At 39.4% G+C, this 15,891-nt stretch overlaps 1 protein-coding gene across 6 annotated transcripts in view; it reads right to left on the bottom strand.

The window, feature by feature from the left end:
- Nucleotides 1-15,891, bottom strand: part of TNPO3 (transportin 3) — a 104,664-nt gene that overhangs the window by 59,366 nt on the left and 29,407 nt on the right. For 4 of the 6 annotated variants that reach the window (XM_015568891.1, XM_015568888.1, XM_006771385.2 and 1 more), the window contains 3 exons: nt 6,251-6,451; nt 5,278-5,351; nt 3,715-3,871 (listed from right to left, as the gene is read on the bottom strand). In XM_015568891.1, the coding sequence (XP_015424377.1) occupies nt 3,715-3,871; nt 5,278-5,351; nt 6,251-6,373 (354 nt within the window). In that variant the 5' untranslated portion in view covers nt 6,374-6,451. Of the gene's footprint in view, nt 1-3,714; nt 3,872-5,277; nt 5,352-5,602; nt 5,769-6,250; nt 6,452-9,282; nt 9,515-15,891 lie in introns of those variants that run through there. The other 2 variants (XM_015568889.1, XM_015568892.1) reach the window with 2 other exon arrangements.

The raw sequence follows: 15,891 nt of genomic DNA, 5'->3' as shown, positions 1-15,891 counted from the left end.
TATGCTTCCCTGTGTTGATAAAGTGGTTTTCTGTGCTAAGTGTCCTCTAGGGCCCAGTGGTTCAGCCTCCCCAATTACCTGAGGAGGACACTCTTGGTGCACCCCCTGTGGTCTTTGTGCACAGTTTTGTTGTAGTTAAGCCTTGATTGTTGTAGTTACCCCTGGGAGGAATTGACCTCCAGGCCAATTGGCTGTGAGAATCAGCTGTGTCTGCAGTGGGAGAACTTCTGTGCTAGAGACACCCCTCCGGGGCAAGACTTGTTTCAATGGGGCTTTGGTGCTCACTGAGTCTGCCCCCTGAGTGTGTCCTTTATGGTTCCACATAGCTGCAAACTGGATGGTCCCACTCTGACCTCTGGGTACACTGGCTCCTGGATCTCTAGAAAGGTGCTAATCTAGCCTCTGCCTTAGGCTATCAGCAAAAGCCTCCCTGCAGGGCTTGGGCGGAGCAGGTCCCACGGGATCAACAGGGCAGGGCTAGCAATTATGGCTGCTCTCAGAGGCTCCACTTCTCAATGTCCTGGTAATCGCTGCAAGCCCCTCCGAGAGAAAGCTGTCCTCAAGTTCCGACCAATGCCAGACAGTCTCAGTTCTCCGGTATGAGTCTGGGTCTCCAGAGCTCGCCCGGAACTGGAGCTCAGAGCCTGAGACTCCCCCCTGATTGAAAACGACAACCGCGCCCTCAGCAGCCAGCCCGCTCCGTGTGCGCCTCTGTACCTTAGTATTTTACTTCCCCACTGTGCCTCTTTTGAGTCTCGGTATGCTTTTCTCTTTCCTTCTAGTTGTAGAATTTCAACTCAGCCAGCCTTCCTGTGGTTCTGGATGATGTCCGTTCCGTCTTTTAGTTGTATTTTTGAAGTGGTTGTTCGAGGCAGCAAACTCTGGTGTTTATCTATGCCGCCATCTTGGTTTCTCCTCTCCTTCTTATTAGACAATCCCTCATTACTGTAACCTCCTGATAGAAAGAATCATTCTTTACATTAAATATTCTCACCTAGTGCTTGCTTCAGCAGCGTATATACTATAATTGGAACAATACAGAGAAGATTAGCATGGCCCCTTCACAAGGATGACACGCATATTCATGAAGCGTTCCATATTTTTTCCGCACTTATAGAAAATCTAGACTTTTGCCTGAGTTGTTTAATAATAAAATATTACATTTTTTTCCCAAGGGGGGGAAAAAATTCTCACCTATCACTATGTAGTTTCTTTCTCCTGATTGGACTGGGGCTGATACTAAAAGAAACTAACAATTCTAGAACTGGCACAAGGAGGTAACAAGATAAATATGTTCATCTTTTTTTAAAATTCTCACCCAACAATATTTTTCCATTGATTTTAGAGAGAGTGGAAGAGAGAGAGGGAAAGACAGAGAGAAATATCGATGAGAGAGAAACACATGGATTGGTTGCTTCCTGCACAAGCCCCGACCAGATACATGCCCTTGAACAGAATCGAACAAGGAACCCTTTGGCCTGCAGACCAACACTCTATCCACTGAGGCAAACCGGCTAGGGCTGTCCATCTTTTTATATTAGGAAGCAAAAAAGTGCTCAGGTAGCCAAAGTTATGACATTTTAAGCATCAAAAGAATTATTTTAGTAGAAACCCTGAATCAATGAAAATCCATGAGTCCATAATAGTCCATAAAAAAATAGCCAGAAAAAGTAAAACAGTAACATTTGAGGCATCTTTAAAACAAATCCTTATTTTAAAAACAAGAAATTAAAAAAGAATTAAGACATCTTGACTTTCTAATAGAAACTCAGGATATTGGCAACTAATATGTAGTAGAATTAATTATCCTATCTAATAATAGACTAACATGGTAATTGGCCATACCTTTGCTACACCTCCCATTGGCTAATCAGCGAGATATGCAAATTAACCACCAACAAAGATGGCGGCGCGAAGCTGCGGAGTGAAGACTGAAGGCGGCTCCGGCCAGAGCAGCGAAGGTTTGAAAGCGGCTCCGGCTGGAGCAGCAAAGACTGAAGGTGGCTCCAGCCGGAGCAGAGGCCTGGGTCCCGGGTGCCAGCAGAAAACCGGTGCCGGCAGAAAACCAGTGCTGGCAGAAAACCAGTGCTGGCAGCCAGGGGAAGGGAAGTCCTATTGCACAAATCTTTTCGTGCAACAGGCCTCTAGTACAATTAATAAAATACTATTTGGCAAGCCACAATTAAAGTGGCAACAATTATAAACTAGAGTTTAAAACATTAGGCAAAAAGTTGACATGGAATAGACACTTATAAAATGATAAACTACCATCAAACAAACTGCATTATATTACAAGGGGAAGACAAAGTTTATAACAGAGAAATCAGACTGTCATCTTAATCCAGTCAATCCTAGCATCAGAAATGAAAGGCCAACCAAAAAGTATTTATATTCTGATAAGATGTACATGAAGTAGCTGTGATGTATTCTAGCCGAAAATATTTAACCTTTATTTTTTTTTATTTTTTTTTTTGACAATGATTATTTTTTTTTTCCTTTTTTTTTTTAAATTATCCATAAATGAGTGAGATCATGTTGTATTTTTCCTTCATTGACTGTCTTATTTCACTTAGCATAATGCTCTCCAGTTCCATCCATGCCGTTGCAAATGGTAAGAGTTCCTTCCTTTTTAGAGCAGCATAGTATTCCATCGTGTAGATGTACCACAGTTTTCTAATCCATTCGAAAATATTTAACCTTTAAATTAACCATCAAGCCTTTGTCTTTCTCAACCGGGGTTCTGGGAAAGAATTAAGTCCTGCAGAAAATGATTTTTAGTAACTAGTTCCTTCATTATCCCAAGGATGGTATATAATAGCTGGTACTATTATTAATGCATTGGAAAAAATTCATTACATACAATGGATGCATTAATATCATTAAGGCTTAATTCTCTTGAGGAATCCCTATGAAGTAAGTCTGGCTTTGGATATAACTTCCAAATAGAGGACTTACAAAGAACAGAAAAACAAACTAAATGAAACAAAGACAAAACAATCAGAAAATTCAGAAGGTAAGGTATTTTATAAAACAACTGGTCCAATCTCTTCAACAAATTAGTGTCATTTTGGAAAAGGGGAAGAGAGACTATGATTAAGAATCATAATAACCACCTGGCCATTGTGGTTCAATGGTTGAGTGTCCACCCATGAACCAGGAGGTCATGGCTCAATTCCCGGTCAGGGCACATGCCCATGTTGCAGGCTTGATCCCCACTGCAGGAGGCAGCCAGTCAATGATTCTGTCTAATCATTGATGTTTCTATCTCTCTTTTTCTCTGAAATCAATAAAAAATATATTTTTAAAAAGAATCATAATAGCCCTAGCCAGTTTGGCTCTGCTCAGTGCATAGAATGTCGCCAAAGGGTCCCTGGTTTGATTCCGGTCAAGGGCATGTACCGTGGTTGCAGACTCCTCCCAGCCCAGTCCCTGGTCAGGGCATGTGCAGGAGGCAACCAATCAATGTATTTCTCTCACATATTTTTCTTTCCCTCTCTCTTCCACTCTCTCTAAAAATCAATTTTTTAACATATGCATTTGGAAAGGCTACTTTATTATATAATGGACTTTCAGCTTTAATGGAAGATAGACGGACATCCCCTTGCCCGAATTAGTCTTTTATATCGAGGTTTTACTATAATGAAACTGAAGAACAAAATAACCACCATGGCTTTTTGCTCCTACACAGCAACTTCATATTTCAAACCTACTCACCAATAGAGATACCACTGTACTAGAGTAGAAGGCCAAATCTTCTATTATTTCTGTGCGTCGGTTAGCTCCAATTCGTAAGGAACGACTATGTACTTCTTCAGGTAACACTGTAAGGATCTCCAGCAGAAAAGGCAGAGAAGTCACATCATTGCTATATCTAGAAAAGAAAAGAGAGACATAAGATACTTAGAGTCAGAAAGAACACAATCACATAAGGTAACAAGAACCATCAGAATAACCTATGACAACAACTTTTGAAGGGTATCTGAAAACCAAAATTTCAACTTGCATAATCTTTGACCCAACAATTTCACTTCCAGATATATTTCTCAGAAAAATCTCATAGGCACATACAAAGTTGTGCCCTGCAGTACTTCTTTGTAACAGTAAAAACACTGGGAAAACATAAAGGTCCCTCATAAATAAACAAGATAAAAAAGGTTCCAAGTTATGCAATACAACATACATAGCCATTATAATGAAATACCTATCTATGTCATAACAGGAAAAGATATCCAAAGGTATACGTGATAAAAGTATATGAAACATATTACATGAGTGAACAAATACATATATATGCATATGTGTAATATAATATGTGTACTCTTATTTATTATAAAATGCTTAAAAGAAAATCTAGAGGGCTATATAACCAATCATTAATATGAAATATAGGAATAAGGAGAAAAAAGGTGTTTGCTTTTTACTTTGAAATAAAATAAACTATCCATATAAAGTCTTTAATGACACACTATACTTGGAGGTAAAAAGGACATTCACTAAGTTCAAAAATAATTTCCTGACCAAATGCCAAAATGCAAACAAATATCAAGATTATCTTGCCAAGACCATGAGGAAATGCTTTATTCAAAGTAGCAGGCTCCATGTATCTAAAAATAATATTGTCCCTGTAACAGACATGAAACACACCCCAATTAATAAGAACGTATACTCACAACAATTTACAATTTTCAATTTATTATCATCTTAAACATCCTGAAATATTTTTATAGAATTGCTGATTTATCAATGAGAGTGATCCGTGAGGCAATGAAAAGACTTTGCTGCAGTTGATTCAAGTGATGTGTGTGCATGTAAATTATGAGGGTCTTTTATGTTCCACATGACATATTTTTATAGTATTTAAATTTTATTTTATTTTTTTATTTTTTTTTTTTAAATATATTTTATTGATTTTTTTACAGAGAGGAAGGGAGAGAGATAGAGAGTTAGAAACATCGATGGGAGAGAAACATCGATCAGCTGCCTCCTGCACATCTCCTACTGGGGATGTGCCCACAACCCAGGTACATGCCCTTGACCGGAATCGAACCTGGGACCTTTCAGTCCACAGGCCGACGCTCTATCCACTGAGCCAAACCGGTTTCGGCAGTATTTAAATTTTAAATGATTTTCTTTTAACCTAACAACAGTTAATAATAAATAATTCTATGTTAAGAGTTTAGGGAAATAGTACAAATGTCTAGTTATTGCTAACAAATTTCTCTGTGTAGGTTAATAGTAATCCCAAATGCTAGCACACAGTCAATACAAGTTACTTACTTTTCCACCAATGTTTGTACACACCCCTTCCATGAAGGCATCTGTAGGGCAAGGTCTGCTATTGCTAAAGCCAGCTGAATAAGAAGAGAAATTAAATAAATGAATAGAACAGATGAACAGAAATAGGGTTACCATCAGTATTGACAAGAAACAAAATTTCTTCCAAACAATAACAAGACTGACACCCACAACTCTATACCATACACACTCTCCTAGGTTAGCTACACATTACTGGGATTTAAAGGTAACCTTTAAAAATGAAAAAAAAAAAAAAAGAAGAAGAAGAACAGACAATAGATTTTCCTCAGGATATAACAATACTTACTTTTATTTGGCAATACCATAGAACTTCATGGACAGAGAAATTTTACTTTGTCAAAAAGCCAAAGCTACTGACAAAGTCAGCCCATTGACTCACTCCTCAAGTAATGAATTGCCATTTCCCATCTTGAAGACTCATGCAAAAGCCTCCTTCCTCTTCAAGGGCACTTCTATGCCAGGCAAAGAACACATATGTATGTATTCACTGAAGCTTCAGTTTTCCTTCCTAAAGTTATTTCCCTGTCTAAGGGGGAAAGGCCAAATGCTCTACTTCACCATTTCATTCATGACACTTTTATTAGCCAATCAGTCCAGAAAAGATTTTTTTAAAGGCAACTACATAGACCGCTGGCCCAGAATAGCACAGTGTTTTCATCATCTGCAATTTTAAGAAGGAGTGGGGGGGCACATGTGGCTGTCTATGAAACCTATACTCAACTCCCCCAGTCCCAGTATTTGCTAGTTTAAAATGAACTCTAAGATTAATACAAAATATTTAAACTTTCACATACTATCCACTTATAAGAATATAGCAATTAGTGTATAATAAAGTTGTTAGCATTACTTCACATGGTCTGGCAATGTTAATAAAAATTAATTTGATATCCAAATGGTCTTAACAAATTTCCCTAATGAGAAGCATAGGCTTTACCTGTGTTACAATGACAGGTGACAAGTCTTTCAAGTTCTGGATATGGGTTAGTAATGAGTCCCGTAAAGAGGCATGAGAGTCTGTGGGGAGCTCATAAAATGAGGTCTGAATCTTCATTTTCATGGTCTGTGCAGCAAAATAGCATGATTCTACATCCTGTCGAATCTGTAGCAACTGGTCTGAAATCTCCCATGCATGAACCTGAAAGCAGATCAAACAAAATGTCTTAAGGACTGCTTTTCTAAATAAATTTAATATTACACAACCTATATACCAAAGTATAATGAAAGAAAAATCTGACAAACTAAATTATCCACTACTCAGCCTATACTTAAAATTTATAGGCTCTATTAAACAAAAATATTACCTAAACTCTTCTGACTAATTCTAGGAAAGCATAAGAGTTATCAACTGAATCAAAAAATCTAAACCTGCTGTTAGAATCATTAATTGTGTAGGGAGGAGATTATGAAGAAAAATGTCCCAAAAGTTTCTACTAAAGCTAAAATGTCACTGCATAACTTTCCAACCCTAATGTATAGGTTGGCTGTTTCTTCTTTTTTCCACTTAAAATAAATAAGCTTTATTCACTCTGAGAATTGAGTCTGGAACCTAATTTAGTATATTAATAAACAGGAAACATTTCGATCTTTTGTTCCTGAATAAAACCTCAGGAAAGTCTCTCAAGATATCCCAAGTCAATATCTCACATAATTAAATTATTTTTATATATTTGGCAAAGTACTATTCATGCTATTAAAGTCATTTTCAAAGGAGAAAATAAGTGTTTGTATAGAAATAATAAAGAGAACAAAAGCATAGAATTTGGTCCCTAACAGCTAGTCATATTTATAAAATGGATTCCTATTTTGAAAGATAACTTTTGAGAATTAAATCGAGCAGCACACAATAGGCAACTAATTAACAACTGACAGTAAAGCAATTCTACACCAAACTGCCTCTTCATGGGAAAAGGCTAAAATGGACTGGCAATGATGGACTGAAAAAAATTTTCAGTCTTAATTCGGGAATAGAGTTAATGTGAAGAGAAATCACACAGATTTACCTAGTCAATTTTTTATGAAGATAGAGCACTTCACAACTAATATATAGTGATTTTTTAAATTATTATTTCAGAGAGGAAGGGAGAGAGAGAAACATCAATGATAAGAGAGAATCATTGATCGGCCATTTCCTGCGTGCCCCCTACTGGGATAGAGACAGAAACCCTGGCATGTGCCCTGACCGGGATTCAAATTGTGACCTCCTGGTTCATGGGTTGACGCTCAACCACTATGCCACACTGGCTGGGCCATAGCTATTCTTCAAGATCTTTCCAAAGATAAACAGGAAGTCAAGGGAGAAAAAGGTAGAATAAATGCCTATACAAGTTTCCAGAGTAAACTAAAAATAGAGACCCTGAAATTCACCACAGGTTTATTGAAATAAAACTTCACTTTAAATCAGTAAGTTGGTGGAATATAAGCATGAAACATTAACTTCTTTCTAGATCATATTATTTTACTTTTTTTTTTGGAACTTGTACCCCAGCATGTTACAAAAAATCTCCAAGCCACATAATTTTTAGTGATTCATTATCCAACCAGTAACTCAACTACATCTGTTACTTAATATGCCATTAAAATGTATTTTGCTCAAAATGACACTTTAAAAAAAAAGATTATGTGAAGCCTTGAAATCTCCATAAATGCCCTCATAAAAACAGAGTATTTATGCAGTAAAACTAAAGAACTATGGACATTTATAACAAAACTAAGTGTTACCTAGTTATCTCCAAGAACCCCAAATTTTAAGTGGTTGGGGACAAACCAGTGACATCAACAAGACTTGTAGAGTTTCTTCAGTAGAAGCAGAAGTAGAAGGAAACAACAGGTAGCTAATGGATCTAAGAGCGAAAGAACAACAAAAGAGCCAATAGGTATTCACTAGAAAGCACAGGAAGCCAACTTGAGGACTATATTTGAAAATGGAAGAGGTTTTGGTGGGTAGAAAAGGCGAATGAAAGAGGTCTATGTAAGGGCTAAAGAGATGGAAATCTCTATGAACTCTTGAAACTGAAGAGCTAGGACAGGGCTTTAAACTGAAAAGTAGTATGAACAGAATCAAAATTATACAGGACAAGTACAAATGAGACAAAGGGAACAAAGGAGAAGGTTAACAAAGCTAGGAAATCTTAGAAATAAACCATGTTTGTAAATACTACCTGAAAACAACAGAAAAGGAAGCTCTTTAAATTTGAAAATACTATCCTTAACCATGCTTTCTAAAAGTTCAAAAAAAACCAATTTCACGCAAAAATAAGCAAATGGCCCGGCCAGTGTGGCTCCGTGGTTGAGGATCAACCCATGAACCAGGAGGTCACAGTGTGATTCCCAGTAAGAGCACATGCTCAGGTTGTGGGCTCGATCCCCAGTCGGGGACATGTAGGGAGCAGCCAATCAATAATTCTCTCTCCCTCTCCCTTCCTCTCTCTAAAGTCAATAAAAATATATTTTTAAAAATAAACAAACGAAGTCAAATGCCATATATACAGAAGTGGTTGAGAAGAAAATAATGAACAGAATAATATTCCTACAAAAAAAGTGGGCTAGAAAAACATTTTTAAAATTAGTCTGAAGTCCAAAGGACATAACAGTCAACCTGAAAGAGCTTCCAATGGCCACAGTTAGAAAATCTGGGGTAATAAAATTAATTATGATAGTATTAGATTATAACTAAAAAATAAAGCTAATATCCTGGAGTCATACAGGTGTGAATAACAACTGAATAACTGTTGAGGTGTTATTTATAGGCTGTAAGACACTTTATATCCTATGCTAGGTAATGAATGTAGAAGGAATGAGAAAAATAGAAACACTACAGATAATAACTGCTACTGGCAAGATTCATGTATAAATGATAAAATTAGTTGGTGAAACTTTAAAGAGAAACATGATATATCAAAGTATCTTCCCAAAATATTTGTTACTGTGGTGGTTTTACACTATGTTCACAAATTCTTTGACACTTACCATGTAAGAACTCAGACTACTCTGCTGGAGAGACAATGTACAAGACCAGGAAGTCTCTGGAAAGTCATGGAAAGCAAGAGGAGCCCAGCTAAGTCCAGCCTTCCAGCCATTCCTACCAGAGTGTCAAGCATGTAAACAAAGCCATCTGAGAACCTCCAGACCAGCCCATCCACCAAATGGATGCCTCATGGAGCAGAATTATCTTCCACGGAGCCCTGCTTGAATTCGTGACCTACAAAGTTATGAGACACAATGAAATTGTTTTTGTTTTAAGTCACTATGTTTTGAGGTAATTTGTTTCATAGTAGTAGATCATGAGAACAGACAATCAGATAGTATGTGCATCCTGATGAAACAACAGGATCAAATGACAATTATTTCAAATCATTCTGTGTCTCATCAAGCCTTTGGATCCAGCTGGCAATTTTCAGGAAATACAGAAGAGAGTAGAACTGCATCATACTGCAATCATCAAAATCTAGACCATAGGGAAACTCAGCAAGTCAAATGACCCAGATTCCTCAACAGATAAATAATCCACACACAGAGAAAGAACCCATAGGTTAAAAGACACTCAGAAGATATTTTAAAAACAAATAGCAGGATCAAAGTAATGTGGAAGAATACCCATTTGGGTGATAAAACCATAAAGATAAACAAAGAAGGGATTACTATGAAAGGACCGTGGTTACTTTTAGGGAGAGGAAGCAGTTACTTCAAACAGGCCACAAGGAAGACTTCTAGAGTGGCCAGTGAAGTTCTATTTTTTGACTTGGTAGTGTCTATATGAACACTGTATACAGTAATTCATTAAGTTATACATTTTTTTTTCTATATCTGTTTAAAAACAGAATAGACAAAACAAAACAAAAATAATATTGCCTATTAAACTGAACTAGTCTGAAGTCTTCTCCCAAGTGAAACCTTTCAACCCACTAGAGATCAGGACCCTGTGAAAAAGTTCATTGACTGTGCAGCGCTATGTTGTGCTTTAATCTGAATGGCAGAAACTAGCAAAAAATACCAACTGATCATGCTGGGTTATATGTATTTCTGACCTAAACATTTCTATCTCCTTAAAAAGAGAGGTCTCAAAAATGAAGGACAGAACCAAAAGTCAAAACAAAACAAAAATACTATTTCCTCTGGGGGTAGAGATGCAAAGATTTATTTTTCAAGCACCTTTAATGTCTGAATATTTTTTAACATATCCTTTGGAATTGCCTTTAAAAATAAAGATGGATTTGTATTCCTAATATGGAAAGATCTCCAAATATACAATTGAAAAACAGATACAGGTACAGATTTGTAAGATCCTTTTTGTAAAAATTTAATTTACACTTTTTTTAGAAAGTGCAATGAAGCTTTTTTAAAATTGATTTTGAGAGAGAGAAATATCGATTTGTTGTTCCACTTATTTATGCAATATTGATTGATTCTTGTATGTGCCCTTAAAGGGGATCAAACCAACAACTTTGGTTTATCTGGACAACACCCTAAACAACTGAGGTACCCAGCCAGGGAATAGAAAGTGTAGTGAAGCTTTGTAACACACAGGAGTTAGTTTTATGCTCTATATGCTCCCTAAGCAATCTGACGCTATCATTCTCATAGCATTTGTCAGGTGCTTCAACTTTGGTTATAACATACTGGATGGCATTACACCAATTTTCCATCCTAAAACAAGTACAAAAGATGAATAAAAAAAGAGCTTCTTTGAGGACATCAAAGCTATCAAGATAGCTAGAACATGAAGCTGCAAATTCCAGAGATGAAAGAGAAAAGCACAGAGATCAGCCCAATATTTAGCTCCACTTTTTCATAGGAAAAAGCATTTGCCTATTTCAAAGTGGAAGACAAGAGGCTAAAGAGCCTTGGGCAGTCTCATAAGACTGGGGAGATGAAAACAAACTTAGGGCACACCAAGGAAGAGGAGCCCTGGTAAATACTCCAGACTTTCAGTTGGGACTCAAGTGAAGAAAATAGAAACTACACCTCAAAAAAACAGAAACATCTCCAAGGCAGACCAGATGACAGACCACAAAATAAGTCCTAATAAATATAAAAGAATTAAAATCATAGAAAGTATCTTTTCAAATCACAATGAAAATAATAAAGAAAACTGCAAAATTCACAAATATGTAAAAATTAAAACATTTTAAAGCAACCACTGGGTTAAAAAAGAAATTTGAGCCCAAACCGGTTTGGCTCAGTGGATAGAGCGTTGGTCTGCGGACTAAAGGGTCCCAGGTTCGATTTCGGTCAAGGGCATGTACTTGGGTGCGGGCACATCCCCAGTAGGGGGTGTGCGGGAGGCAGCTGATCGATGTTTCTAACTCTCTATCTCTCTCCTTTCTGCTCTGTGAAGAATCAATAAAATATATTTTAAAAAAAAAGAAATTTGAAAAAACCTTAAGACAAATGAAAATGGAAACAAAACCTATGAGATGCAGCAAAAACAGTTCTAAGAGGGAAATGTATAGCTATTTACTCTTACGTTAAAAACAAAACACATCTCAAACCAATACCTAATTTTATACCTTAAAGATCTAGAAAAAGAATACACTAAACCCAAAGCTAGCAAAAGGAAGGAAATAAAGATTAAAACAGATATACAAAATCCAAGATTTGATTCTTAAAAAAAATCAACAAAATTGACAAACCTTAGCTAAATTAACTAAAAGAGACAGGAATGAAATGACAATGAGGACATTATTACCAATTCTAAGGAAATAAAAAGGATTATAAGAAACTAGAGGCCTGGTGCCTAAGCTGTCAGCCGGACATCCTTAGCATTGCTGTGGAGGCGGGAGAGGCTCCCGCCACTGCCGCTGTGCGCACCAGTTGTGAGCCCAGCTTCTGGCTCAGCAGCACTCCCCTTGTGGGAGTGCACTGACCACCAGGAGGGAGCTCCTGCGTGGAGCATCTGCCCCCTGGTGGTCAGTGTGCCTCATAAAGACCAGTCATCCCACTGTTGGGTCGATTTGCATATTAGGCTTTATTATATAGGACTAGAGGCCTGTTGCACGAAAAGATTCATGCAATAGGCCTTCCCTTCCCCTGGCTGCCTGCACTGGTTTTCCTTCGGCACCAGGGACCCAGGCCTTCGCTCCAGCCAGAGCCACCTTCAAAGCCTTCGCTGCTCTAGCCAGAGCCGCCTTCAAAGCCTTCACTGCTCCAGCCAGAGCCGCGTTGAAAGCCTTCGCTGCTCCAGCCGGACCCACTTTGATCACTGTTCCAACTGAAGCCGCCTTCAAAGCCTTCCCTGCTCCCGCCGCTTCCTACCTACATATGCAAATTAACCGCCACCTTTGTTGGCAGTTAATTTGCATATCTCGCTGATTAGCCAATGGGAAATGTAGCAAATGTATGGTCAATTACCCTATTTGTCTATTATTAGATAGGACTAGAGGCCTGGTGCACAAAAATTTGTGCACTCGGGGGGAGGAGGTCCCTCAGCCCGGCCTGCACCCTCTCACAGTCCAGGATCCCTCAGGGGATGTCCAACTGCTGGCTTAGGCCCACTTCCTGTGGAAGCTGGGAACCCAGCTCAGGGCTTCTGGCTGAGTGGCCCTCCCCCTATGGGAGTGCGCTGATCACCAGGGGGCAGCTCCTGCATTGAGCGTCTGCCACCTATGGTCATGTGCATCATAGCAACTGGTCATTCTGCCGTTCGGTCGATTTGCATATTACCCTTTTATTATATAGGATAATCTGTACAAGACTCATATACTCCATCAAAAATAAATATCTGAGCAAGGCTAAAAGTAAAAAACACACAATTTATTTACCTTCTATAATTGAAACTTTGTACCTTGAGAGAAGCTCAGAGCCAGCGAGGGCGGGCGGAAGGGAAGCTTGGCTTCCTCCATCGCCATGGGCAACCCATGCCTCCTGCTTGCTCCAGCTCCGTGGCCACGGCTGGCTGAAAGCAGGTATCTGGGGTTTATTTACCTTCTATAATTAAAACTTTGTTGCTTTGAGTGGAGCTCAGAGCCGCCGCGGCAGGCGGGAAGCTTGGCTTCCTCCATCATTGGGGCAACCAAGCCTCCTGCTTGCTCCAGCTCCGTGGCTGCCATCTTGGTTGGGTTAATTTGCATATAGTCACTCTGATTGGCTGGTGGGCATGGCTTAAGGTGTAGCAAAAGTACACTCAATTTGCATGTTTGTCTTTTATTAGTGTAGATACCATGGAGGAGAACCAAGATGCGGCCTCCCACAACCACATCAAAATTACAACTAAAGCTGAAACCAGTTTGGCTCAATGGATAGAGCGTCGGCCTACGGACTAAAAGGTCCCAGGTTTGATTCCGGTCAAGGGCATGTACCTGGGTTGTGGGCACATCCCCAGTGGGAGATGTGCAGGAGGCAGCTGATTGATGTTTCTTTCTCATCGATGTTTCTGGCTCTCTATCTCTCTCCCTTCCTCTCTGTGAAAAATCAATAAAATATATTTAAAAAAAACAATTACAACTAAAATACAGAACAACCATCATTCAGAACCTACAGAAATATGGCTCAATGGAAGTCCTAGAAAAGTGAAGTCCTTATAATTTCGGGCTGTAAAAAACAGTGGGGATTGTGGCTGAATGACACGGAGGCTGCTGGAGACCCAGAGAGTTCCTCTTAAAGGGTCTGCACGTGAACTTACTTGGACTCACTACCTCTGAACTCCAGCCCTTGGGCAGTGGCTTGGGGAGGTTCATGGGACATATGAGGAGGAATTAGATTGCCTGACATCGGAGCAAGAACTTGGGAGCGGCTTTCTCCCAGACGGGGGTGCTCACAGGGGTCATTGTTCCTATGCTGAGACCTCCCCCATTGCAGAGCTGACTGGAAGCCATATCTGGGTTTCCATCAGTCTGGCCCACACAGTTCGCTCCATTCTGGTGATTTCCTGAGGCTCCACCTCATCCAATTTGCAGCTCCACCCAAGCTTTCTGCAATGGCTTTCTCATATGGATGGCCTATCCTGGCTCAGGCTTCAGACTTTCCTAAAATCTCTTAAGAAAGAAGTAGCTAGCATCACCATGCTCCATAACTATCAATAAGAAACCCAAGACCTGGCACTAATATCAGTTTGCCTGGCTTCACAGTTTGGTCTCGCCTGGGCACTTCAAAGCCCAACACAAGTAGCAGTCATCTGCAGATCGCTCTGTATCTCCTGCCCACTGGCCCCAGGCAGTGGCTGAGTTTGCACCTCCCAGCAGACCTGAGCCAGTGCACACAGTAGACAGCTTCAGACCATACCAGATTACAATTGTACACATTCATAGCAACACACTCAAGGGACAGACTCAGTGAGCACTAAAGCCCCACTGAAGCAAGTCCTGCTGCATAGGTGTGTCTTCTGCACAACAGCTCTTCCACTATAGTAACAGCTGGTCTTCACAGCCAATTGGCCTAGAGATCAATTCTTCCCAGTGATGCCAACGTCAATTAAGGCTCAACTAAAATAAGACTGTGCACACAGCAAACACGGGGGTGCACCTAGAGTGCCCAGCTTGGGTGACTGGGAGCCTGAGCCATTGGGTCCTACAGGACACCTACTACACAGGCCATTCTACCAATTCCAAGAGACATAGCAGCTCTCCCTAATACATAGAAACAAACACAGGATACCAAGAAGCATGTCACAAATGAAAGAACACAAGAAATCTCCAGGGAGAGAAATAAAGAAATGGAAGCAAGCAAAGTACTAGACACAGAGTTCAAATCAATGGTTATAAGGTTGCTCATGGATCTTAATGAGAGCTTCAAGGGACTTAGTGAGAATTAAGAACCTGACTAAGAACATCAAAGACATGAAAAAGGACTGTAAGATATTAAGCACATTCCCCCTAGCTGGTTTGGCTCAGTGGATAGAGCATCGACCTGTGGACTGAAGGATCCCGGGTTCGATTCTGGTCAGGGGCACATGCACAGGTTGCCGGCTTGATCCAGCCAATCAATGATTCCCTCTCATCATTGATGTTTCAATCTCTCCCTTTCCCTTCCACTCTGAAATCAATTAAAAAATTTTTTTAAAAAGAAATTAAGCACACTCTAATTGAAATAAAGAAAAATTTATAGGGATTCAACAGTATAGTAGAGGATTCTGAGAATCAAATCAATAATTTGGAATATAAGGAAGCAAAAAACACCTAATCAAAAGAGCAAAAAGAAAAAAATCCAAAAATATTAAGACAATATAAGGAACCTCTGGGACAACTTCAAGCATAGCAACATTTGCATTATGGGATGCCAGAAGGAGAAGAGAGAGTATAAGACAGGGGTGGGCAAACTTTTTGACTCGAGGGCCACAATGGGTTCTTAAACTGGACCGGAGGGCCGGAACAAAAGCATGGATGGAGTGTTTGTGTGAACTAATATAAATTCAAAGTAAACATCATTACATAAAAGGGTATGGTTTTTTTTTTTTTTTTAGTTTTCTTCACTTCAAACGGGCTGGATCGGGCCCGCGGGTCGTAGTTTGCCCACGGCTGGTGTAAGATGTTGAAAATTTATTTGGAGAAAAAATAACAGAAACTTCCCTAACCTGGTGAAAGAAATAGACTTACAAGCCCAGGAAACCCAGAGAGTCCCAAATAAGAGGAACCCAAAGAGGTC

This window comes from Myotis davidii, unplaced genomic scaffold, assembly GCF_000327345.1.
Source record: "Myotis davidii unplaced genomic scaffold, ASM32734v1 scaffold705, whole genome shotgun sequence".
Classification (NCBI taxonomy): Eukaryota; Metazoa; Chordata; class Mammalia; order Chiroptera; family Vespertilionidae; genus Myotis; species Myotis davidii.
Note: the sequence above shows the minus strand (reverse complement) of the source record. Positions and strands in the feature narration are given on the sequence as shown.